Raw genomic sequence first — 26,354 nt, forward strand, 5'->3', positions numbered from 1 at the left:
GGCAGGTTTTGCCATTTGAGGCGGTCGGTGTGGACGCGTTTCACCAACGGGGTGACATTGAGTGACTAGGGGAGGTCGGGGAGAAGGGTTACCCAAAGCCCCAGGTACTTGATGGACTGCAGCCGGAGAGGAATCGACGACTGCCAATCAAAACACTCCCGTGAGAGGTGGAGGGGAACCAGGACGAATTTGGCTGAGTTTAACCGAAAGCCAGAGGTGTGCTCAAAAAGATCCAAGGCCCGGAGGCATCGGGGCACCGACCAAGCAGGGTCCGCTAAGAATAGCGGTAAGTCATCGGCGTAGAGCGCAATTGTATCCTCTTCAAGGCCGGGCCATCTCCATCCCGAGAGAAACTGGTCCGAGCGGACAAGACGAGCGAAGGGCTCCATCGCCAACGGAAAAAAGGAGTGGCGAGAGAGGGCACCCTTGCCTCGTGCCCCTCCTGATAGGAAAGGGGTGGGACAGAGCTCCTTTGACTAGAACCTGAGCCCGTGGCTGATAGTAGAACGTCGTGACCAGGTTGCAGAAGGGGATGCCAAAACCCATTTCCTCCAGGACCGCCTCAAGGTATTTCCAATCCACCGAATCAAAAGCCTTCTCAAAGTCCACGAGAAGAAGAGATAAGTTGGGGGTCAGCTGGTGTCGATTCGCTAGAGCGAGGTGGAGGCGCCTGAGGCAGTGTCTGGTTCTCCTGAGGGGCATAAAACCGCACTGGTCAGGGTGGACCAGCGTAGCCAGGTATGGACGTATGCGGTTGGCCAAGACAGAGGCGAATATTTTAAGCTCCGCATTAATAAGGGAGATGGGCTCGGAAGTCAGAGCAACAGTGCGAGGGAGGCTGAGATTTAGGGATCACCACAATTGTGGCCAAGTCTGTCTCTGGACGGAATGAGCCACGGTTGATCGCTTCTTGGTACATCTCCAGGAGATGAGGGACCAGAGTGTCTCAGTAGGACGCATAAAACTCCTGGGGGAGCCTGTCCGGTCCTGGTGTCCTACCTATAGCCATGTGTGATATGGCGTCATGGTTCTCCTCAGGGGTGGCCGTAAGATCAAGCGCCTCTGCCTCAGACTCGCTGAGGCGCGGGGGGGGGGATGGGCGTTAATTCCGGAGGAGCTCTGGGAGTGAGAGACTAGGGGTCTGACCCGAATAGAGAGCAGCATAGTAGGCGGCGAAGCATTGGGCCACTGCCGCAGGGGCACGATGAACCTCTCCATTCGAGTCGATCACCTCAGGGATGATACGATTGGCCATAGGATAGATGGCCAGACGATGGAGGAGCTTCCCGTTTTTATCTCCACATCTTTATACTGGGGCCACGGAAGACCTCATAGCAGCTTGGCAGCCTCCAGGGAGGTCTGTCTAATCTCATCCCTCAGGAACGCAAGTCTTCTGTCCTGAGCTTCGATTCTTTCCTCCAGGGGCACAATCTCGAGCTGGGTGGCCTGGGCCTCCAGGAGTGTGAGCCGGGAGTCGGGTGCCGCGCGGTTAAGTTTGAGTTTGCCTTTGGCAAAGCTCCGAATGGTGGTCTTTCCGGCCTCCCATAGGGTACAAAAAGAGGACACCGATCCTTGATTGCTGTTGAAGTAGAGGCGAAGGTCGGCTCCCACCTGCTCTCTAAATTCCGTGTTCTGGAGGTACCAGTCATTGAGCCGCCAGATCGGGAGCAGGGATTCGGGAAGATTGCCTATCTGCAGCGCCACCGGGGAGTGATCCGATAGGCCTCTGGGGAGGATGGAGTTATCTTGAATCGCTTGGCAGTCCTGGGACGGTAGGAAGACAGTCAAGTCGCGCATGGGTGTGGTGAGAGGCTGAGGTATGGGTGTAGTGTCGAGACGCCGGGTGCCAGAGTCTCCAGGATTTCCCGAGACCTAAATTAGTTGCCCAGGTCGACAGGAGGCCCGACTGGGCAATCCTGGAGGTGGAAGGGGATGTAGCAGTGTCGAGGCTGGGATCCATAACAGCGTTGAAGTACCCCCCAATGACGGTCGTCCCCAAGGGCAAGGAAGCAACCAGTGAGGTGAGTCGCGTAAGTTTAGAGGCCAGCAAAGGGGGAGGGGGGAGAGAGAGTAGACCGCAAGCAGATTGAGAGGTCGATCCCCAAGGGTCCCTTCCAGGAGGACAAAACAGCCCTGAGAGTCATGGGTCACCCTGCGCGCCACTAGTGGGAGGGCACGGCACACCAGGATAGCCACCCCTCTTGATCCTTGATTAAAGCCAGAGCGCCAGACCCCACCTTGGCCATATCGCGCCAGGAAGGGCAGTGATTGCCTATTAGGTGGGTCTCCTGGAGCAGGAGTGTGTCTATATCATGACGTTGGGCATATCGTAAGACCGCTGCTCGCTTGACTTTATCCAGCAGGCCATTAACATGCCAGGACACTATATGGAGCGGCATCGTCCCGGTATGATGATCAGGCATGGGGAACGTGGCTGAGGGGCCGGACAGCCGATACGGGTGGCAGATGTGGTCGGAATGCGGCCATGACATGAGGCAGTGGATGCAGTACCTTAGTGTTGGGCGATGCGCGCTTGCCTTGCTGCTGAGAAGGAATACTGGTGCAGAAAACAGTGAACACAAACAATACAAACCGGGGCATCCGCCCCTCCCCCCCCCGAATCCCCCCTCCCTATACTTCAGGAACGGAAGCATCTATCACCCAAACAGTAGAAAACTAAGAGAGAACCAAAATAAAATGCTTGGGAACAGGGAATCGTGGAGGACCCCTCGTAGTAGGATGTTCATATCTGTGTCCATCGGGAGATAAAGTTAATAACCAGTCAGGGCGCAGCCCCAGGGAATCAACCAGTAATAATCAGAAGAGACAGGTGGACTAAAGCAGAGCCTGTAAGAAGTGTCTGGTTGCGGGAGAGGTCCGTGTCTGGTAGATCCAGCAGCGATGGGCGAGGCAGTCCCAGGATCGGAGCGGCCCAAAGAGCCAGACCGCCGCCCGGCAGGGGGGGCTCCGGCTAGCAGCTCGGGAGTCAGCTGCCAAGAGGGGCCCAACGGAGAGTCGGAACGAGCGCGCCTCTGACCCCTGCGTCTAATGGAGCGGTTGCGTTTCGGTCGGGGGCAGGCATGTCTCGCAGGGCACCCCCTGCACTGTTTTCAGGAGGCGGATTCGGGGCACTGAGCCTGAGGGGGGCGTTCCTCTGTCGCCCATGTCCATGCCTCTCCAGGGGTGTCGAAGAAAAGGGTTTTGCCCTGAAACTCCACTCACAGACTGGCTGGGAAGAGGAATCTGTATTGGATGTTGAGGGAGCACAGCTTCTGCTTGACTTTCCCGAACGAGTGGCGCTGGCCCTGGACCTCAAGGGTGTAGTCATGAAAGATCATGATCGTCTGACCCTCGTGTTTAAGGTGTTGCTGTTTACGGACCTCTGCCACTGTAGAGTCTGTCTTTGAAGTTGAGGATCCGCATTATGATCGGTCTGGGGGGCGCTCCCGGTGTTGGTTTAGGAACAAGCAAGCAGTGCGCCCGTTCAATCGCAGGGAGGCGCCAGGAGATGGGTCCCCTCTGCCGCCCGATCGACGGTCGAATCCCCCACCACCCAGACGCAAGGGCAGGCGCAGCAGCAGGCCGGCTGCAGCAGACACCCCCACACCTCACCTCTGCAGCAGTCATCTGCTTGGTCTCCAGGCGCCCAGGCCTTGCCGCCACTCTCCGCGGGTAAGCCGCTCGCGGGATAGGGGCCTAGGACCAGTGTGGGCGTCCGTGACTCTTCCATGGGCTCCCTCAAGGTGGGCCAGGGGAAGCCGAGGGAACACACGCCTCTTACCGCTGCTGTCCAGAAAGGTCTCCAGGACACCACCAGTGTTGCAGCACCCAGCGAAAGCAGCCTCTCCGGGCCACAAGCACAGAGCCGGCGGTCGGTCGTGTGTCCGGGTACACCCACGTCTCAGACGTAACTCCGTAGCATGTGGCAGGCCGGCTTTCCCAGAGCGCCCCAGGCCAGGTAGAAGTAGGCCGTCACTAGGGAGAGCCGGCTCGTAGGGCCGAGCCGGTGCAGCGCCAGCCGCATCAGGATCTGCAGGCCACTGTAGGAGGCAGAGGCGGGAGTCGTGGAGGGGACCCACACGCTGCTCGATGCCTGCGGCTGGTTCCACTCCCCCTCTCAGGTAGTCTCATGCGCCAGAGGCGCTCCCGGGGGCCCCAAGGTCCAAGATAGAAATGCAAGCTGCGGGATGCGGCAGGGACCAATGCAGCACTGCCGGCCAGGACAGAGTGAGCGGGAATGGTGGAGGGGGCCTAGCAACCGAATTCACCCTCCCAACGACAGGCAGTCCAGAGCGCACGGGGGGCACATCTTAGCACCGTCCCGGTCCCACCTCGTCGTCGAAGCACTCGCCCGTGTCTGGGCCTCTAAACAGTTGGTCCGGGGCAACCCCTCTCAGAAGGTGGAAGAGCCTCCTCGCCTGAAATGGCAGCCAGCGCCGCAGCCCACGATGCGGGCCCACAAGCACAGCAAGCACCCAGCATCAGGCACCAGGGAGACCGGGTCCCACTCCAGGAGTAAGGCCGTGAGGAGCCGGCAGCAGTCTGCCGCGGCGGGAGCAGGCATTATCTGCTACCTCTTGCATCTACAACAATGTAACCTAGCATATTCATCTATCAGGCTACATCTCTCTGCCATAGCAGCCTATCTCCAAAACAGACAACACTTGTCTTTGTTTCGAGTGCCTGCTATCAAAGCTTTTATGGAAGGACTTAAGAGAATAATTCCACCCACAGCTCTACGCTCTCCAGTGTGGAACCTTAACTTGGTCCTTACCAGACTCATGGGTCCCCCTTTTGAACCTCTCCACAAATGCAAACTACAGTTCCTCACTTGGAAAGTGGCTTTTCTAGTCGCTATCACATCTCTCAGAAGAGTGAGTGAACTCCAGCCATTAACCATACAAGAACCATTTTTACAAATGCATCATAATAAAGTGGCTCTTCGGACTAATCAAAAAAGTTTACCGAAAGTAGTGTCTGCCTTCCACCTCAACCAGTCTGTTGAACTTCCAGTATTTTTCCCTCAACCAGACTCAGTGGCAGAAAGAGCTCTCCACACGCTAGAAGTTAAAAGAGCATTACTCTACTACATCGATGTGCGAAAGTGCTCTGTATATACTGTTCCCAAATAGGTACAGGGTGTACAGAGTCCACAGTCCCCAGAGGTTTGGCAGAGGCTAAAGTTAGATATAACCTTACTCTCTAAAGTGGTAGCTTGGTCGAGCAGTAAGGCAGTATCAGAGGACAGTGTAAAGCATTTGTTGTACACACTCAGTCAGCAAATGATCTCACACACTCAATAACTGAACTCTAGGCCAATGGTTTATATATAAAAAATATATGCTTGTTTTATTTTAGAACCAACAATTGGAATTAAAATATACTTTCTCAGAATGAGATGCTTTATATAAATACTTTTGCAATATGCAATTGACTTTTGTAAACAGTTACAAGTGGTTGCAATAGGCAACTCTATTTTAAACACAACAATGCATTGAGCTCAATGGAAATTTCAAGTTATTTGCAACAGATTACTTTTAGGATTACTTTTGGATTTCCAGGACTGGATCCTAGATTCAGTCCTGGGACAGTACTTAGAAACAAGTGATACATGTCGACTTAGTTACTACTAGGATTTTTAAGTAATATTTTGCTATTTTAAAAGTTGACACTTAGAAAACATTTCATCGAAAACAGTCAATGATTCCCTATGGCAGAAAATTCAAGTTGCAGGTATAGTATGTTCTCGTTACGTTTGTAATCCAGTACTGGGTGCCTAGACTCAGTACTGGGACCTTTATCCAAAACAGGTAAGTAATTACGTTTTCATATATTATACGATTTTTAAAGAATATTTAAAGATTGCAGAAATTGACAATTAGAAGAAATTTCACAGAAAAACAGTCAATGATTTCCTATGGGAGAAAATTGGGTTACTGGTAAGTACAGTTGTAAGTAGTAAGAGTCAGTGCTGGGTACCAAGATCCAGCACTGGGAGCTCACCTAAGAGCAGGTGAGTATTTTCGTTTTCGTTACTCGGCTGATTTTTGGTGAATATTTTAAGTTTTGAAAAGTCCACACTTAGAAGAAATTTCAGGAAAAGCCAGTCAATGTTACCCTATGGAGAAAATTGAGTTATCAGTTTAAAGGTAAGTACTCGACTGGCAGAGTTAAGGTTCTGGGCATAGACTCAGGGGTCTCCCAGGGTCAGGTAGGTACAGTTGGTTCACCCTCAGCGGCACAAGGGCGGCCGGGTGCAGAGAGAGTTAGGCCCAATGTTATCCTATGGGAGGTAGGGGGCATTGGTTGGTGGCTGCTGACTAGCAGGCCACGCGGCTGTGGGAGCTGGGCTCCTGGTCACTTACTCAGGGCAAGTGGGGAAGTAGATAGGTGTAGAGATTGCACTGCCAGGGCTTCTCGGGCGGCTGGGTGCAGGGTGCTTTTGAGCCTTCGGGTGCTCAATTGATTTCACTGGGAAATCTCCGGTTTAGAAAAAGACTGCAAGCTCGGGGACAAAGATTCTTCAGGTGTCACCACCACTTTGAGAGGTAAGTTGGGTAGTTGGAGGATAGGTAGGTAACCCGGGATTGGGCACAGGGGGCCGCGGGGCGCCGGGTGCAGGGGTGCCTTTTGGTGTCGGGAAATCTTACCCTCTGTTGATCGCGGTTGGGGGGGGGGGGGGCACCTGGTTCTGAAGCTGCAGGCTTCTTCAGGAGTGTCGAGGGAGGTCCTTAGGTGCTGGACTCTGGGTCAGTCGCCGTGGGGCCGTCCTTGTGGTCTTTGTTCACTCCGGCACCGGCCAGGCTTGGCGAGTGCAGAGTGTGAAGGGTTCGCGGTTCCGGCCTGCTGCCAGGGATTGGAAATAGATTTTGAGTAGAGCCTCTACTCATGGTAGTCCCAGGGGTTGAGAGTCAAAAGGTAGCCAGGTTCTCCGGGGATTGTGAGGTTGCTGGCCACAAGAGATGCCGGGTTGGAGCAGGTTCGAGGGTCGACGGGCCGGTAGGGCTGGGGCCAAAGCAGTTGGTGTCTTCCTCTTCTTAGCAGCTGCAGGGCAGGTCTTCTTTCTTCTAGCTCTTCTTCGGATTTCGGAATTCTGGGGATGGAAGGTTCAGGGTGCCCCTAAATACTAGATTTAGGGGTGTTACAAGTAGGTGAAGGGCAGGGACCAATGGGTCCCTGTCCTGGGGTGGGTACACCCCCTATCCTGCCTCTCTCCTGTGGGAGGGGGGCAGTAGCCTAGTCCTGATAGGGCAGGGCTTCCCATCTTCAAGATGGCGAGAGCCCGGTGTGAGAAAGTGGCTCTGTATATACGGTTCCCTAATAGGTACAGGGTGTACAGAGTCCACAGTCCCCAAGGGTTTAACAGAGGCTAAAGTTAGATATAACCTTACTCTCTAAAGTGGTAGCTTGGTCGAGCAGTAAGGCAGTATCAGAGGACAGTGTAAAGCATTTGTTGTACTCCCTCAGTCAGCAAATGGTCTCACACACTCAATAACTGAACTCTAGGCCAATGGTTTATATATAAAAAAAGATATGCTTGTTTTATTTTAGAACCAACACTTGGTAATAAAATATACTTTCTCAGAATGAGATGCTTTATATAAATACTTTTGCAATATGCAATTGACTTTTGTAGACAGTTACAAGTGGTTGCAATAGGCAACTCTATTTTAAACACAACAATGCATTGAGCTCAATGGAAATTTCAAGTTATTTGCAACAGAATACTTTCTGATGGATACATCTGCCAGTGGATTCCTCACCTTGTGAATACCCCCTGCGCCAGCATTCCACGGAACTTTTCTTCCCCAGCATTCCACGTCGACGTGGGCGACGTCATAATACACCGGCTCCGCTCGCGACTCCGATCGACGTCACCGGAGCCATAAGAAGCCCACGTCGGCGTGATGACGTCAGTTCCCTTTTTTCCGCGCCTTCGACGCGCATCGGTTTTTCTCCAGTGCTACTTTGTAGTTTGGTCGTGTATCTCTCTTTTATTCGACTATGTCTTCGACTAGGAAGTCGGGCTTTAAGCCCTGTAGGGAGTGTGGAGGTCTGATGTCGATTACGGATCCTCACCAGAATTGTTTATGGTGCCTTTCCTCGGAGCATGATATGGAGGAGTGCGGATGCTGTAAAAGCATGAACCCGAAGGCACTCAAGGAAAGGAAGACCAAGCTCTTCATGAAGAAGATTGGTGAGGAAAAGAGAGGGAGGAAGAAGGAGATATCGAAGAGAGAGTCGTCGACTTCGAGGTCGAAGAAACACCATAAAAAAAGTAAACATTCTAGACGCCGATCCTCGAAGTCCAAGAAATCGAAGTTGAGGTCGGCTTCGTCTCATCGACGTCGGAGCAAAGGTTTGTCTCCTTCTCCTTCAAGGTCTCCGGAAGGTTCTCCTTCGAGGAAGCAGACTCCGAATCAGTCTCCATCGAGGTCTTCGGCTCCGTCTAAGACGTCGACTTCTATGCATGAGGAGCAGGAAGAGTCGGTTCCAGTACCTGAAGATTCTGAGGCTCCAGTGGAGGAAACTGCGGAGCCGGTGCCGGAGGCCCCACAAGAGGTTCCTTTGCCTCAGTTCCCGGCCCCAGGTACGGATTCGGCTAATTTCTTAAATGCTATGTATGGCATTTTTTAATAGGGCGGCCTACCCATCCGGAGCACCAGCTTGTCCCGTGGGCCCGATGGCCTTTCCAATGGGGGTGCCACAGCAGTATGCTCAGGCCCCCTTTATGCCCTTTATGCCGATGGCGCCTTCTTGGCAGTTTCCGGCGCCGTCTGGGGATCCGATTCGACCTCGGAAGGTTCGGCAGGCTTCGGAGCCTCCTTCGACACCGAGACTGGCTCCATCGACTCCGAAGCCGACTCCATCGACGTCGAGGCTGACTCCATCGACGTCGAGGCTGACTCCATCTGCGCCGTGTCTGGCGCCGTCGACGCCGGTTCCTCTGGTTCCTCCGACGCCGCGTACGACGTCGCCGACGTCGGTTCCCCGAATCCGGTCGAGGAGGGAAGCCCAGAGGGTGTTGGAGGAAAGAAGATATCGAGAGGTGGAAGAAGGTGAGGTTGATTCTTCTTCGGACGATTTCGAGGGCATTGAGGAAGCCAGTGGGCTGGATACGACCCCAGAGTGGGAACATACATCTGCCAGGTCTTCTCTTCCTCATGAGTTGACTCCCTATCACGTAGTGATAAAGAAAGCAGCGGAGCTTCTGGATTTACAGCTGCCTTCTGTAGAGTACAAATCCAACCTGCTCACGGAAGTGTTACATTCTCCGACTTCGACATCGGAGCCCTTGTTGCCTTTCAATGAGGCCATATTGGAGCCGGTATTGGAGGTATGGAAGAAGCCCCTTTCTTCTCCTGCGGTGTGTAGACAGGTGGCAAGGAGGTACAAGGTTGCACCAGGGGATCCTGACTTTTTATCCACTCATCCGTCCCCGGACAGTTTGGTTGTGCAGGCTTCATGCTCCAAGCATGCTTCCGGTGCCTTTCCTCAGTCTCCAGCTGACAGGGAGTCTAAAAAGGCTGATCAGGCAGCCAAAAAGACCTTTTCGACAGGAAGCATGGCATTAAAATCGACTAATGCTACATGCCTGCTGGGGCGTTACGTGCACGCTCTAATGGATTCCATTAAGTCCTTGGCTCCTAAGTTGCCTGAAGGGGAGAAGTCATCCTTCATGGAGGTTGTAGCGGACACTCAGGCGGCTGCCAAGCAAGTTATCCAGTCAGGGTTGGATACTGCGGACTCCGTGGCAAGGATCATGGGGTCTTCTGTTGCTGTGAGAAGGCAGGCTTGGCTCCGTAACTCTGGTTTCTCAGCGGATGTTCAAGCTACGCTGGTCGATCTTCCATTTGATGGTCAGAAGCTGTTTGGGGAGAAAGCGGACTCTGCCCTTCAGCGTTTTAAGGACAGCCGGTTGACTGCAAAATCCTTGGGCCTGCAAGTACCGGCGAAGGGTTCGACCTTTCGAAAATTTAGGGGCTTTGGGCGATCGTCTTTTCGCTCTTACCGGCAGCCCCAGCAGCAGCAGCAGCAGAATCCCCTCTATAAGTCCTATAGAGGGAGGCAAAGGGGTCGGAGAGGTTCTGGACGCAACCCCTCTTCTTCTTCCTCCTCTGCTCCCAGTGAAGCCTCAGGGAAGCAGCCCTAGATCCCCCATCCTGGATCATGTAAGGCCTGTGGGGGGTCGGGTGTCCCACTTTCTACGGGGTTGGAAATCGGTTACTACGGACCTTTGGGTTTTGAACCTCGTGGAGACTGGGTACACCCTTCCCTTTCGGGAGTTTCCTCCCCCTTACCCTCCTTGCCAAGGTTATTGCTCGGAAGACCATCTGCTTCTCCTGCAGAAAGAAGTTCTAGCCTTGCTTCAAAAGGGTGCGATAGAGGTGGTTCCAGAGCAGGAAAGAGGTCAGGGGTGCTACTCACGTTATTTCTTGATTCCCAAAAAGGACGGCAGATTGCGTCCTATACTGGACCTCAGAATCTTGAACTTTTACCTGAGACAGGAGAAATTCAAGATGCTGACCCTTGCGCAGGTTCTTCAAGCGTTGCAGCAAGGAGACTGGATGGTGTCGCTCGACTTGCAGGACGCGTACTTCCATGTCCCAATCCTGAAGTCGCACAGGAAGTATCTCCGTTTTACGGTTGGGTCGCAGCATTACCAGTTTGCGGTTCTCCTGTTTGGCCTTACTACCGCACCTCGAGTCTTCACAAAGGTGATGGCAGTGGTGGCTGCTCATCTCAGGAGGTCGGGGATTCCGGTTTTTCCCTACCTGGACGACTGGCTTCTGAAGGCAGAGTCCCCAGAGATGGTGCAGCGTCATCTGCGGGTGACAACTCAGCTGTTGTTCGACTTGGGTTTTTCAATCAATGTGCCCAAATCTCACCTGGTGCCCTCTCAACGCAACCTGTTCATAGGGGCGGTACTGGACACTACTGTGTGTCGAGCATTCCCTCCTCCTCAAAGGATTCTCGACATTCAGGAGATGGTCCCTTTATTCCACAATGGAGCGGTTGTTCCAGTTCTGAAGGTCCTTCGCCTGCTCGGTCTGTTCGCTTCCTGCATTCTGTTGGACAACCATGCACGCTGGCACATGAGGGCGCTCCAGTGGTGCCTCCGCAAGCAGTGGTATCAGCACAACGGGGATCTCGGGGAGTCGATCAAGATCTCCGGAGAAGCTGCAGCGGATCTGTCTTGGTGGAGCGTGGAGGGCAATCTGTCTCAAGGAAAGCCCTTTCATCTTCCTCCATCGGTGGCCACAGTGATAACGGATGCATCCACCCTAGGGTGGGGTGCTCATCTGGGGGATCTGGAGATCAAGGGTCCTTGGTCTCCAGAGGAAAGGTTGCTTCACATCAACCTTCTAGAATTGCGGGCGATTCGTTTGGCGCTCAAGGCCTTCCTCCCTTCCCTTCGCGGTCAGTCTGTTCAAGTCCTGACGGACAACACGACCGCGATGTGGTATGTCAACAAACAGGGAGGGGTAGGGTCTCTTTGTCTTTGCAGAGAGGCCTTACGTCTATGGTCCTGGGTTCAGGACCATCAGATTTGTCTGATGGCAAATCATCTGGCCGGGGTGCTGAACGTGCGTGCGGACAGTCTCAGTCGGCAGTTCTCCGCCGACCACGAGTGGAGGCTCCATCCGGAGGTAGTTCGTTACGTCTTTCGGACGTGGGGGACTCCTCGGGTGGATCTGTTTGCTACTTTCGAGAACGCGCACTGCCCGTCATTCTGCAGTCTCCAGTATCCGATGCAGGGGGCGCTGGGGGACGCGTTTCAGTTGAGTTGGGGCTCACGACTCCTTTACGCGTTTCCTCCCATACCCCGGATTCCTCGGGTTCTGAGGAAGATTTGCCAAGACCTGGCCCAAGTTATTTTGGTCGCCCCGGATTGGCCAAGAAGGGTGTGGTACACAGATCTTCTCCACCTCTCCTCGTGCCCTCCGCTCCGTCTCCCTCTGAGGGCAGACCTCCTCTCGCAGTCGGAGGGGCAGGTTCTACACCCCCACCTCCAGAGCTTACACCTTCATGCCTGGAGATTGAACGGGGCAACCTGAGTTCCTTCTCTCTCCCACCTGATGTGGTGGATGTTATTTTATCGGCTAGGCGGCACTCCACCATGTCCGTTTACTCCTACAGGTGGTCTAAATTTGTGAAATGGTGTGGAGAGAGGTCCGTTGACCCTTTAAAGGCCCATCTTTCTGATGTTCTCCAGTTTGCTCTTTCCTTGGCTCAGCAGGGCTGTGCTGTGGCCTCGGTCAAGGGCTATCTTTCAGCCTTATCGGCTTTTCTGTGCCTTCCAGATCAACCTTCACTTTTCAAGTCCCCGGTTGTTCTGAGGTTCAAGGGCCTTACAAACATGTTTCCTCCCACTCCATTTGTAATGCCTCAGTGGGACCTTAATCTTGTTTTAACCTTTCTAATGGGGGCCCCTTTTGAGCCTCTTCATACTTGTCCTTTGAGGCTGTTATCATTTAAGGTTGTTTTTCTTGTGGCCATAACCTCGGCAAGGAGGGTGAGTGAGCTCCAAGCTCTTAGTTCCAAACCCCCTTTCCTTACTTTGCATGCTGAAAGGATGGTTCTCAGGACCAGGGCTGCTTTCCTGCCAAAGGTAGTCACTCCGTTTCATTTGGGGCAGTCCGTTACTCTCCCTGTTTTCTACCCTCCTCCTCACCCTTCCAAAGAGGAGGAAAGACTCCATCGTTTGGACCCGAAGAGGGCTGTTAGTTTTTATCTGTATAGAACCAAGGACTTTCGCCTTGATGACCAGCTCTTTATTGGCTTCATTGGTCGTTCTAAGGGGAAGGCGGTGCACAAGCGCACGCTGTCAAGATGGATAGTTCTGACCATCAAGATCTGCTACGCCCTGGCTGGTAAGACTCCTCCTGATGGTATTAGAGCGCATTCAACTAGAGCTAAAGCCTCTACATCTGCTTTGGCCCGGGGTGTTCCTGTGGCAGATATTTGTAAAGCCGCGACTTGGGCCTCCCTCCATACTTTCGCAAAGCATTATTGCTTGGACTCAGAGATGAGAAGGGAGGGCCAATTCGCGCGCTCTGTCTTGCAAGACTTTCTGGTATAGGAAGGTGGACACCCTCCTCCGGGAGTGGGGACTGCTGTGGGAATCTATTCACAAGGTGAGGAATCCACTGGCAGATGTATCCATCAGAAGAACAAGTTACTTACCTTCGGTAACGCTTTTTCTGGTGGATACAGTATCTGCCTGTGGATTCCTCACTGACCCACCCGCCTCCCCGTTGTCCACCTTTGTATTCCATGAAATAGGTCTTGTGGTAATGGTTTTATGCTTTGTTGTGCAATTGTAGGAAATGCTTGTTTATTTAGCATTCTTTTCCTTTGTATGCTATGCATATGTGTTGGTGTATTGTATACTGTGTATACTTTGAGTCTGTCGTTAGTCCACCTGTTCGCCTCGAAGGCGCGGGGAAAAAATGGGTGGAACTGACGTCATCACGCCGACGTGGGCTTCTTATGGCTCCGGTGACGTCGATCGGAGTCGCGAGCGGAGCCGGTGTATTATGACGTCGCCCACGTCGACGTGGAATGCTGGGGAAGAAAAGTTCCGTGGAATGCTGGCGCAGGGGGTATTCACAAGGTGAGGAATCCACAGGCAGACACTGTATCCACCAGAAAAAGCGTTACCGAAGGTAAGTAACTTGTTCTTTAGGATTACTTTTGGAATTCTAGGACGGGATCCTAGATTCAGTCCTGGGTCAGTACTTGGAATCAAGTGATGAAAGTCGACTTAATTACTGTGATGATTTTTAAACAATATTTAGTTATTTTAAAAGTTGACACTTAGAAGAAATTTCACAGAAAAACAGTCAATGATTTCCTATGGGAGAAAACTGCGTTACTGGTAAGTACAGTTGTAAGTATTTTTCAGAGTCAGTGCTGGGCACCGAGATCCCGCACTGGGAGCTCACCTAAGAGCAGGTGAGTATTTTCGTTTTCGTTACTCGGCTGATTTTTGGTGAATATTTTAAGATTTGAAAAGTCCACACTTGGAAGAAATTTCCGGAAAAAGCCAGTCAATGTTACCCTATGAAGAAAATAGAGTTATGGGTTTAAAGGTAAGTACTCGACTGGCAGAGTTGAGGTTCTGGGCATAGACTCAGGAGTCCCCCAGGGTCAGGTAGGTACAGTTGGTTCACCCTCAGCGACTCTAGGGCGGCCGGGTGCAGAGAGAGTTAGGCCCAATGTTATCCTATGAGGGATAGGGGGGCCTTGGTTGGTGGCTGCTGACTAGCAAGCCACGTGGCTGTGGGAGCTGGGCTCCTGGTCACTTACTCAGGGCAAGTGGGGAAGTAGGTAGGTGTAGAGATTGCCCTGCCAGGGCCACTCGGGCGGCTGGGTGCAGGGTGCTTTTGAGCCTTCGGGCACTCAATTGATTTCAATGGGAAATCTCCGGTTTAGAAAAAGACTGCAAGCTCGGGGACGAGGATTCTTCAGGTGCCACCACCACTTCGAGAGTTAAGTTGGGTAGTTGGAGGATAGGTAGGTACCCCGAGATTGGGCACAGGGGGCCGCGGGGCACCGTGTGCAAGGGTGCCTTTTGGTGTCGGAAAGTTCGAGGCATGTGGGCTGCTGAATTCATATCTGTGCATAGATCGCCGCCTAGTGTTGGGTCCGGATGATTGCACATTGTTGTCCTGGAAGAGTCTTCGAAGTATCACGAGATAGGTGACTCCTCCCCTGGACCACAGTGTGCATGGGCATCCTCTCCATCCTTAGATTGTTTTTTTCCGCCATTGGGTTCGGATGTGCTTATCTTAGCTCAAGTTAGGAAAATTCAGTTTAAGGCCAAAAGGCCTTTAGTTATCGTCGGTACTGTTCCCGTTCGGTATCGAATAGTTTCTTTAGTGCTTTAGCACCTTCTTCCAGATTTTCGGATCCGCTTGGTCCGAACATCGGACTTCAATCGACGATGGAATCGAGGACTCCATTCAAACGGTGTCCTCTATGCCACGCGAAATACCCACACTTCGACGTCCACCCGGTATGCAACAAATGTCTCTCACCGGATCACGATGAGTCGAAATGTATGGCCTGTGCACGATTCCGCTCGAAGAAGACTCTCCGGAATCGACGGGCGGCGAGATTGGAGGCGCAGCAATCGGTGCCTGCCCCGGCCAACATCTTTAGCACCGAAGACGCCGAGAGCGTGGAAGACGTAGACTCCAGCCCCGCTTCCGATCACGACTCCCAATTAGAAGACGATGATGAGGTGATCTTTTAGAGAGAAGAAGTCGTCGAAGAGGTAGGAGACTACAATGAGGCCTTTGCGGCCGAGGAAGATAGCTCCAGCGAGGAGCTAGGCCAACCCGTCGATACGGAGGCCGAAAACATATGTCGTCATGAGGCTCAGGTCGAGGGATCGCCTTCGGGCCTTACCCAAGATCAATCTCGCGGTTCTTCGGCCCCGCCTTCAGGCCCGGCCTCGAACATTTCGCAAGAGCCATTTTTATCGAAGACGACTGGATTCCCTTTGGCGAAACCGAAACCATCCATCGCATCAGTTCCATCGAAAACGAAAGTGAAACTGGTTGTGATCAGCTCAAAGGCCTCGAAGCCCTCCACTCCTTCGACGCCAGCAAAGGTTATCGGCTCCGACCACGCAAAAAGGGATATTCCGGTGCCGAGCTCACCGCAGCGGATACCGGTGCCGTCCCAAAGAAGAAGGACCTCGGTCCCCACAAGGCGCCTCGGCCTCTGGCACCGAAAACATCAGCCCCAACCACCAAAGTCAAGGTGGCCACCCCGTCTGCGTCTACGTCTGGTCCTGATACGCACATATCTTCGAAAGCACCATCGGCGCCGACCAACATCACGTTTGGGTTGCCGCCGCCCACGGCGCCTAAACTGTTCGAGATTAGGACACGTGTCCACCAGACACAGTCCCCATCCGCTGGACAAACAGGTTTCGAGCCTTCACAGCCACAATTTATCGACGCCAACACTGGTAGGTTGATGCTCCGCAAGCGGAAAATCACGCCAGAGAGGGGATTGGACTCCTACAAAATTCCTCTCAAACACAAATTGCCGGCAGGGGCAGAGCCAGTGCTTCATGAACACTTTCAACCCTTCCTTCAGGATCCACCGTCCTTTTCTCCTACGCCTTCAGAGGCAGACGCAGTAGAGGACTATGTAGGGGATGATACCACCTACCCTGGGGATGTCGATCCTGATGATCACCTGCAAGACCCAGATCAGGCATGGGATGACCCCACAGACCAGGGTACACCAGATACCCATGACACGCAGCTTTATACCATAAAGACATCTCCCACAGAGGACACTGCTGCCTTTAATGCCCTCATAGAACGGGCTGCTGCCAATCATGGAGTAGAACTCCATTCTGACACTGTCGAAGAAGACTTATTGGTGGACACTTTCGCCTCTTCCGAAAGAACTGTCAAAACTCTGCCCATGTTAAAAGGAGTTCTCAAACCTGCAAAGGACATTTTTAAAGAAACAACCAGGGCGCGGGTGCAGGATTGCAAAAAAAATACAAGCCTGCACCCGGAGACCCTATGTACATTAGGGGTCAGTTACCTTTGGACTCCATGGTGGTTGCTAATGCTCGCAAAAGAGCCCACTCACAAACAACAGGTGATGCTCCTCCCCCAGACAAGGAGTCCAAAGTGCTGGAGACATCAGGCAAACTAATTGCAGCGCAAGCAGCAAACATCTGGCGCATTGCCAACACACAGGCACTCCTGGCCCGTTATGATAGGTCCCACTACGACACACTAGAATCACTACTCCAACATTTGCCAGATGAATATAAAGAAGCTGCGGAGCTCCTCATCAGAGAGGGACAACTCCTTACCAATGCATCCATCAAGTGCGCACTGGATGCAGCCGACACAGCGGCGAGGGCAATCAACACAAGCGTCATGTTGAGAAGGCATGCATGGTTAAGAATCTCAGGCTTCAATCCGGAGATTCAGAACAATATCCTAAATCAACCGGTCAACCCAGACTATTTATTTGGCCCTGAAGTTGACACTACCCTAGAGAAAATTAAAAAAGACACTGACACTGCGAAATCAATGGGGCTCTGCAGACGCAGCAGTTTCGTAGTGGCTCCTTTCGTCGCCCCGGGAATAGAGGAGCACCTAGAGGTCAGGGGTCACAGCAGCAGTACACTAAAGGGGGCACACAAAGTACCTATGATAAAACCAACAGAGGTGGATATCGGGGCTCCAGCACCAAGGGCAGAGGACGTGGTTAGGGCAACACCAGGTCCTCCCCCAAAAACAAACAGTGACGCCCTCTCCCTTCCCCCCCGACCACATAACACCTGTCGGGGGGAGGCTCCAACGGTTCCTGTCAGCGTGGAAAACCATCACCACGGACAGGTGGGTCAGGAACATTATCCAGCACGGTTATTGTCTCGAATTAACGTCCACTCCACCCAACATACCGCCAAAGCACCGTCCTATGTCCATAGAGCACTTGGCGTTATTGCAGCAGGAAGTGCTAAGTATGCTGCAAAAAGGTGCAATAGAGGTCGTGCCGGTCAACCAGCAGGGGACAGGGGTGTACTCTCTGTACTTCTTAATCCCAAAAAAGGACGGATCGCTCAGACCTATACTAGACCTGAGACCCCTCAACCAATACATTCTCTCAGAGCATTTCCATATGCTCACCCTACAGCAGATTCTCCCGCTACTCAGCCAGGGAGACTTCCTAGCCACACTGGACCTAAAAGATGCGTATTTCCACATACCCATACACCCATCACACAGGAAATATCTCAGGTTCACTATTCAGGGACATCACTATCAATTCAAAGTTCTCCCCTTCGGAGTAACAACAGCACCCAGGGTCTTTACCAAGTGCCTAGCAACAGTGGCTGCACATCTACGGAGACAACATATTCACGTCTTCCCTTACCTGGACGACTGGCTTGTTCAGGCAAAGTCAGCCCAGCAATGTGCCAGCCACATGTCCCTCACCATTCACCTTCTTCACAGTCTAGGATTCTCACTAAATTACCCAAAATCACATCTCCAACCTGCACACATACGACAGTACCTGGGCGCGACCATAAACACTCTGGCAGCCACAGCTCAGCCAAATTTAGTGAGGATCAACAGCATGCAACTGCTGATCTCAAAGTTCAAACCTCAACACTCCCTTCCTGCGCAAGTGTTCATGCAGTTGATAGGCATAATGGCCTCCTGCATTTTCATAGTCCCGCACGCAAGACTACATATGCGCCCGCTTCAGGAGTGCTTGGCACGTCAATGGAATCAGGCTCACGGGCAATTAAAAGACCTAGTGTTGGTGAGCGGTCGGGCATACAACTCTCTGCATTGGTGGAATCCACAAAACCTTTGCAAGGGCCGACCGTTCCAAGAGTCTGTTCCACAAATAATACTGACAGCGGACGCCTCTCTCCAGGGTTGGGGAGCTCATGTACTCACTTACACAGTGCAGGGACTATGGACAACACAACAAAAGAAGATGCACATCAACGTTCTGGAACTGATGGCAATCTTCCTAGCCATGAAGGCATTCAAAGTACACTTGTGCAACAAGGTCGTGTTGATCCGGACGGACAACATGACTGCCATGTACTACATACAGAAGCAGGGAGGAACACACACTCCACAGTTGTCCCATCTGGCTCAGAGCATGTGGAAGTGGGCCATTCAGAGGAACATATTCCTCATGGCGGAACACCTCCCCGGCAAGGACAACCAGATGGCGGATCTGCTCAGCAGACACAGCCACCAGATGCACGAGTGGGAGCTACATCCGTCAGTTCTCCAACCGTACTTCCAACAGTGGGGTCATCCAGAGATAGACCTATTCGCCACAAACGAAAACGCAAAATGCCAAAGCTTTGCCGCCAGGTTGCCACATCCACAGGGCAATGCAATATGGATGAACTGGTCCGGCAGATTTGCGTACGCTTTTCCCCCAGCGCCATTAATATCGCTGGTGGCACGCAAACTGCGACAACACTCACTGACACTCATCCTAGTTGCTCCCACATGGGCGCGCCAACCATGGTACACCACCTTTCTAGAACTTTCCGTGGTGCCGCATTAAAGGCTGCTGATCAAACCCGCACTTTTAACGCAGAACCATGGCGAAATTCAGCACCCAGATCCGCAACAGCTGAACCTGGCAATCTGGCTCCTGAAGTCTTAGAGTTTGGCTACCTAAACCTGCCACCTGACTGTATGGAGATCATCAAGGAGGCCAGGAGACCCACTACCAGAGCTTGCTATGCGGCTAAATGGAAGAGGTTTGTCATTTACTGCAACAACAATGACATTAACCCGCTGGACGCATCCATTCAAAACATCATCTGTTACCTCCTACACCTATACCGATGCAATCTGGCATACAACTCAATACGTATCCATTTAACCGCGATAGCAGCCTATCTCCAAAACAGGCAGCACCTCTCTTTATTCAGAGTGCCTGCCGTCAAAGCCTTCTTGGAGGGACTCAAACGAGTAATCCCCCCAAGACACCCACCAGCACCGGTGTGGAACCTCAATTTGGTCCTCACCAGATTAATGGGTCCACCCTTTGAACCTTTCCATTCATGTGAGATTCAATTCCTCACCTGGAAAGTAGCCTTCCTAGTGGCAATCACTTCGTTAAGAAGAGTTGGTGAACTCCAGGCACTAACCATTCAAGAGCCATTCATACAGGTTCACGCAAACAGGGTTGTACTACGTACCAACCCCAAATTCATGCCCAAAGTGATATCGCAGTTCCACATGAATCAAACTATTGAACTGCCTGTTTTCTTTCAAAATCCACAGAATGTCGCAGAGAGAATGCTCCATACACTAGATGTAAAAAGGGCCCTCATGTACTATATAGACCGAACTAAGGACTTTCGGAAAACAAAACAACTTTTCGTTGCCTTTTCCCCACAACACAAGGGCAACTCCATTTCCAAAGCAGGTATAGCCAGATGGATCGTTAAATGTATTCAAATTTGCTATCAAAAAGCTAAACGCACATTAACGATTCCCCCACGAGCCCACTCAACACGAAAGTTAGGGGCGTCCATGGCTTTCCTAGGAAACATTCCTTTACAGGAAATATGTAGAGCAGCCACATGGTCCACTATACATACATTTACCAAACACTACTGTGTAGATGTACACTCAAAACAGCAGGCAGCTGTAGGACAGGCTGTTCTCAAAACTCTTTTTCAGACTGCTGCAGCTGGCTGGTGGAGAATCGTTCCAGAGAAGGCTTTGGACTCCTACAAGATTCCACTAAAAAGGAAATTGGCATCAGGTTCGACGCCAGTGCTTGTAGAAACATTCCACACCTATCATCAGGAACCACCATCTTTTTCTCCTACACACTCGGAACAGGATGCAGGAGAGGGCCCCATTGGGGATGAGACCACTTATCCTGTGGATAATGACCCTGATGACCAACAGCCAGACCAAGATCAAGCATGGGGAGACCCTACTGACCAAGGTGACCCACAAGATGCTCCTGACACCCATCTTTACAATATCAAACCATCTCCAACTGAAGATACTGCTGCTTTTAACGCCCTCGTTGAAAGGGCAGCTGCCAATCACGGAGTGGAACTCCATTCGGACTCTGTGGAGGAGGATTTCTTGGTGGACACGTTCTCCACATCGGAAAGAACGGTCAAGACTCTACCAATGCTGAAAGGGGTTCTTAAACATGCTAAGGACATCTTTAAGGAAACCACCAGGGCACGGGTATTGAACCCCAGAATAGAAAAGAAATACAAACCTGCACCCGGAGGCCCCTTGTACATTAAGGGTCAATTGCCGTTGGACTCCATGGTAGTCTCTAATGCTTGCAAGAGAGCTAACTCGCAGAATACAGGTGATGCTCCTCCTCCAGACAAGGACTCCAAAGTGCTAGAAACATCAGGCAAAAGGGTAGCAGCACAAGCAGCAAACATCTGGCGCATTGCCAACACTCAGGCACTCCTGGCCCGATACGACAGGTCACACTACGATACACTAGAAACACTGCTAGAACACCTACCAGATGAATACAAAGATGGAGCAGAGCTCCTCATCAGAGAGGGACAACTCATTACGAATGCGTCCATCAAATGCGCACTGGATGCAGCTGACACTGCAGCAAGGGCAATCAACACTAGTGTGATGTTGAGGAGGCATGCATGGCTGAGAATATCAGGCTTCAAACCTGAGATTCAAAATAATATCTTGAATCAACCAGTCAACCCAGACTTTTTATTTGGCCCCGAGGTTGACACTACACAGGAAAAGATTAAAAAGGACACAAACTGCGAAATCTATGGGGGCTCTACAGTCGCAGCAGTGTCGGAGTGGCTCCTTTCGTCGCCCCGGGAATAGAGGAGCAGCTAGAGGTCAGGGGTCCCAGCAGCAGTACAGTAAAGGAGGTACCCAGAGTACCTATAATAAACACAATAGGGGTGGATATCGTGGATCCAGCACCAAAGGCAGAGGACGAGGACACAACAACACCAGGTCCTCCGCTAATAACAAACAGTGACGTCTTGTCGCTGCCCCCCGCCCACATAACACCGGTCGGGGGGAGACTCCAACAGTTCCTGTCAGTCTGAAGATCCATCACCACAGACAGGTGGGTCAGAGAAATTGTCCAGTACAGTTATTGTCTGGAGTTAACATCCAATCCACCCAACATACCACCAAGACACCGTCCTATGTCCGCAGAGCACTTGACATTATTGCAGCAAGAAGTACTAAGTATGCTGCAAAAAGGAGCCATAGAGCTCGTGCCTATGGCACAGCGGGTGTCAGGGGTGTACTCTCTGTACTTCTTAATCCCAAAAAAGGACGGGTCTTTACGACCTATACTAGACCTCCGCCCCCTCAACAAATACATTCTGTCGGAGCATTTTCATATGCTCACCCTCCAGCAGGTTCTGCCGTTACTCGGTCAGGGAGACTTCCTAGCAACACTAGATTTAAAGGATGCGTATTTCCACATACCCATACACCCATCACACAAAAAGTATCTCAGGTTCACTCTTCAGGATCAGCATTATCAGTTCAAAGTACTCCCTTTCGGCGTGACGACAGCGCCCAGAGTCTTTACCAAGTGCCTAGCGAAAGTGGCCGCACACTTAAGGAGACAACACATTCACGTCTTCCCTTACCTGGACGACTGGCTTGTTCAGGCAAAGTCAGCCCAGCAGTGTGCCAGCCACATATCCCACACCATTCACCTCCTTCACAGTCTGGGATTCTCACTGAATTATCCAAAGTCACATCTCCAACCCGCCCACGTACGGCATACCTGGGCGCGACTATAGACACTCTGGCTGCCAAAGCTCAGCCAAATTTAGCGAGAATCAACAGCATTCAACTGCTGATAAAGTTCAGACCAAAACACTCCCTTCCAGCGCGAGTGTTCATGCAGTTGATAGGCATGATGGCCTCCTGCATCTTCATAGTCCCACACGCAAGACTACATATGCGCCCGCTTCAGGAGTGCTTGGCACGTCAATGGAATCAGACTCAAGGACAGTTGAAAGACATAGTGTTGGTGAGCGGTCGGGCATACAACTCTCTGCATTGGTGGAATCCACAAAACCTTTGCAAGGGCCGACCGTTCCAAGAGCCTGTTCCACAAATAATACTGACGGCGGACGCGTCTCTCCAGGGATGGGGAGCGCATGTGCTCAATTACACAGTGCAGGGACTATGGACGACACAGCTACAGAAGATGCACATCAACCTTCTGGAACTGATGGCTATCTTCCTGGCAATGAAGGCATTCAAACTACACTTATGCAACAAAGTCGTGTTGATCCGAACGGACAACATGACTGCCATGTACTACATACAGAAGCAGGGAGGAACACACTCTCCACAGTTGTCTCATCTGGCTCAGAGCATGTGGAAGTGGGCCATTCAGAGGAACATGTTCCTCATGGCGGAACACCTCCCGGGCAAAGACAACCAGATAGCGGATCTGCTCAGCAGACACAGCCACCAAATGCACGAGTGGGAGCTACATCCATCAGTACTCCAACCGTACTTCCAGCAGTGGGTTCATCCAGAGATAGACCTATTCGCCACAAGGGAAAACGCAAAATGCCAAAGCTTTGCCGCCAGGTTTCCGCATCCACAGTCGCAGGGCAATGCGATATGGATGAACTGGTCAGGCAGATTTGCGTACGCTTTTCCCCCAGCGCCATTAATACCGCTAGTGGCACGCAAACTACGGCAACACTCAATGACACTCATCCTGGTTGCTCCAATGTGGGCACGCCAGCCATGGTACACCACGTTACTAGAACTGTCCGTGGTGCCGCCTCAAAGACTGCGGCTAACACCCAAACTTTTAACACAGAACCATGGCGAAATTCAGCACCCAGATCCGCAACAGCTGAACCTGGCGATCTGGCTCCTGAAGTCTTAGAGTTTGGCTACCTGAACCTGCCTCCAGAATGTATGAATATCATCAAGGAGGCCAGGAGACCCACGACCAGAGCTTACTATGCGGCTAAATGGAAAAGGTTTGTCATTTACTGTAAAAACAATGACATTAATCCGCTGGATGCATCCATTCAGAACATCATCTGTTACCTCTTACACCTATACCGATGCAATCTGGCATACAACTCCATCCGTATACATCTAACCGCAATAGCGGCCTATCTTCAGAACAGGCAGCACCTCTCTTTATTCAAGGTGCCTGCCATCAAAGCCTTCCTAGAGGGACTCAAACGAGTGATTCCTCCCACTCACCCACCGGCTCCGGTGTGCAACCTAAATGTGGTCCTCACCAGATTAATGGGTCCACCTTTTGAACCTCTACATTCATGTGAGATTCAATTCCTCACCTGGAAAGTAGCCTTCTTAGTGGCAATCACTTCATTGAGAAGAGTTAGTGAACTCCAGGCACTACCCATTCAAGAGCCATTCATACAGGTTCACGCAGAGTTGTACTACGTACTAACCCCACTTTCATGCCTACAGTGATATTGCAGTTCCACATGAATCAAACTATTGAACTGCCTGTTTTCTTTCCAAATCCAAAAAATGTCGCGGAGAGAATGCTCCATACACTAGATGTAAAGAGGGCCCTCATGTACTATATAGATAGAACAAAGGATTTTAGGAAAACAAAACAACTGTTTGTTGCCTTTTCTCCACAACACAAGGGCAACGCCATTTCCAAATCAGGGATAGCCAGATGGATCGTTAAATGTATTCAAATTTGCTATGAAAAAGCTAAACGCACATTAACAATTCCTCCCAGAGCCCACTCAACACGAAAGTTAGGGGCGTCCATGGCTTTCCTAGGGAATATTCCTTTAGAGGAAATATGTAGAGCAGCCACATGGTCCACTATACATACATTTACAAAACACTACTGTGTAGATGTACATTCAAAACAGCAGGCAGCTGTAGGACAGGCTGTTCTCAAGACCCTTTTTCAGACTGCTGCAGCTGGCACGGGCAGCCGCTGCTAATAGAGGGACTGCTATATAATCTATGCACAGATATGAATTCAGCAGCCGACATGCCTCGAACTGAATATGCTACTTACCAGTATGCATCTGTTCTTGGCATGTAGGGCTGCTGACATTCATATCGCCCACCCTCCTCCCCGGAGCCTGTAGCGGCTGCAGCACTCAGAATTACTGTATAGCATGGTCATCACTTACGGTATCTACTCCATCACTGCCACAATGGCGAAAAACAATCTGAGGATGGAGAGGATGCCCATGCGCACTGTAGTCCAGGGGAGGAGCCACCTATCTCGTGATACTTCGAAGACTCTTCCAGGACAACAATGTGCAATCATCCGGACCCAACACTAGGCGGCGATCTATGCACAGATATGAATGTCAGCAGCCCTACATGCCAAGAACAGATGCATACTGGTAAGTAGCATATTCAACTTAGATACATTACACATGGACATCTCTTTCTACTTCTTACTACTCCATGGTAATCCTTCGTGGCAAAAACAATCTAAGGATGGAGTCGATGCCCACGCGCAGTATTATCCTAGGGTGGAGTCACCTACCTCGTGACTACAAAGACTTCTTCCAAGACAAAAACAAACTGCAAACATCCACGCTCAACACCAGATGGCGATCTATGCAAAAGTATAGAACTCTGCAGCTCTACATGCCAAGAACACATGCATACTGGTAAGTAGCATTTTTCTTTTGGGAGTGGTGCAGGGGGGTGACAGTTAATTCTTTCAGGGTTTTTATATCTTTAGTGATAAGGGAACTGCTTTCATGTCATCCAAAGCGATTGAACGCCTCTGGAATAGGACCAAAGGCTGTGTACCAGAGTTACTAGAAAGAGTAACTTGTTCCAACTTCTTGTTGGTGGGCTCAGTACCTAAACACTGGATGACCACCTGTTTAACCCAAGGGACTTTGTACTGTTTGTTAAAAGACTCCAGGTTACCTCTGTGTTATCCCCCTAACTCAGTAAGCTGTTACCTTGGTGGTATGTTGAGTAACCATTGGTAACCAGTCAGTACTTTGTGCTCTCATTCTCTGGCAGACTCTGTATAGTGAATGACCAGCTCCATGTTCGCGAAGCCACTCCAGAGGAGATCCGCGAAGCATTTGTCACGTCCGCTCCTACGCCGTCCAGCAGCCCAGTGCCCACCCTTCCCTCGACGCACCAAGAAATGATCCAAGCCTTCTCACTGCAATCCGGCATGAATTTGGAGTGGTCACAGAAGTGAGTTCTCTAACCTTCTCTGTCCCACCCTCCGTCTTTCTTCCCATTCACCCTGCCATTTGCATATGTTTAGCTCCACCTTCACCATCCTTATCATATTTTATCAAGTCTTTAATGTCAGTTTGTCAACTTTTTGTTCCATTTGGATATCTTCAGCAATTTTTTGTAATGTATTGGTCTGGCCTATGTCTATTGCTGACTTGCCTCCTTTTCTACTCTTTTGCTTAATCTTCATGCTACTTAACTCTTCACCTCTTCATTTACTTTTTTCATGACACCTCTTAATTTTTTCATTTTACTCTGCCTCTATCACAGCCTGTCTTGACCTCAGTAGGATTTCACACTAACTCTACCTTTTGGCCCTCCCACTTCAACCCCTCCACACTTTCACAGTCCCCCACCCTCTCTAGTTTTTCTCCACATCTGATGTTCTCTTGATTTCCCAATAGGTGCCTTATTGACAATGACTGGGACTTTGCCCGGGCAGCACAGATCTTCACACATCTTAAGGTGAGTGGACTGTAACAGAAATAATGGTACTACCCATTTTTAATTTCTAGATCATTTTGGGCAGGACATGTGGCTTCGGTAGAAATAGTCTTTCATTAACTTCAGTCTCATTTCTTG

The 26,354-nt window shown here is 51.2% G+C and overlaps 1 protein-coding gene across 1 annotated transcript in view; it reads left to right on the forward strand.

The window, feature by feature from the left end:
* Positions 1 to 26,354, forward strand: part of NXF1 (nuclear RNA export factor 1) — a 391,991-nt gene that overhangs the window by 340,087 nt on the left and 25,550 nt on the right. Inside the window, exons 19-20 of the mRNA XM_085625971.1 lie at positions 25,545 to 25,727; positions 26,177 to 26,237. Of these exons, the coding sequence (XP_085482097.1) occupies positions 25,545 to 25,727; positions 26,177 to 26,237 (244 nt within the window). The remainder of the gene's footprint in view (positions 1 to 25,544; positions 25,728 to 26,176; positions 26,238 to 26,354) is intronic.

Source organism: Triturus cristatus, chromosome 9 (assembly GCF_964204655.1).
Source record: "Triturus cristatus chromosome 9, aTriCri1.1, whole genome shotgun sequence".
Taxonomy (NCBI): domain Eukaryota; kingdom Metazoa; phylum Chordata; class Amphibia; order Caudata; family Salamandridae; genus Triturus; species Triturus cristatus.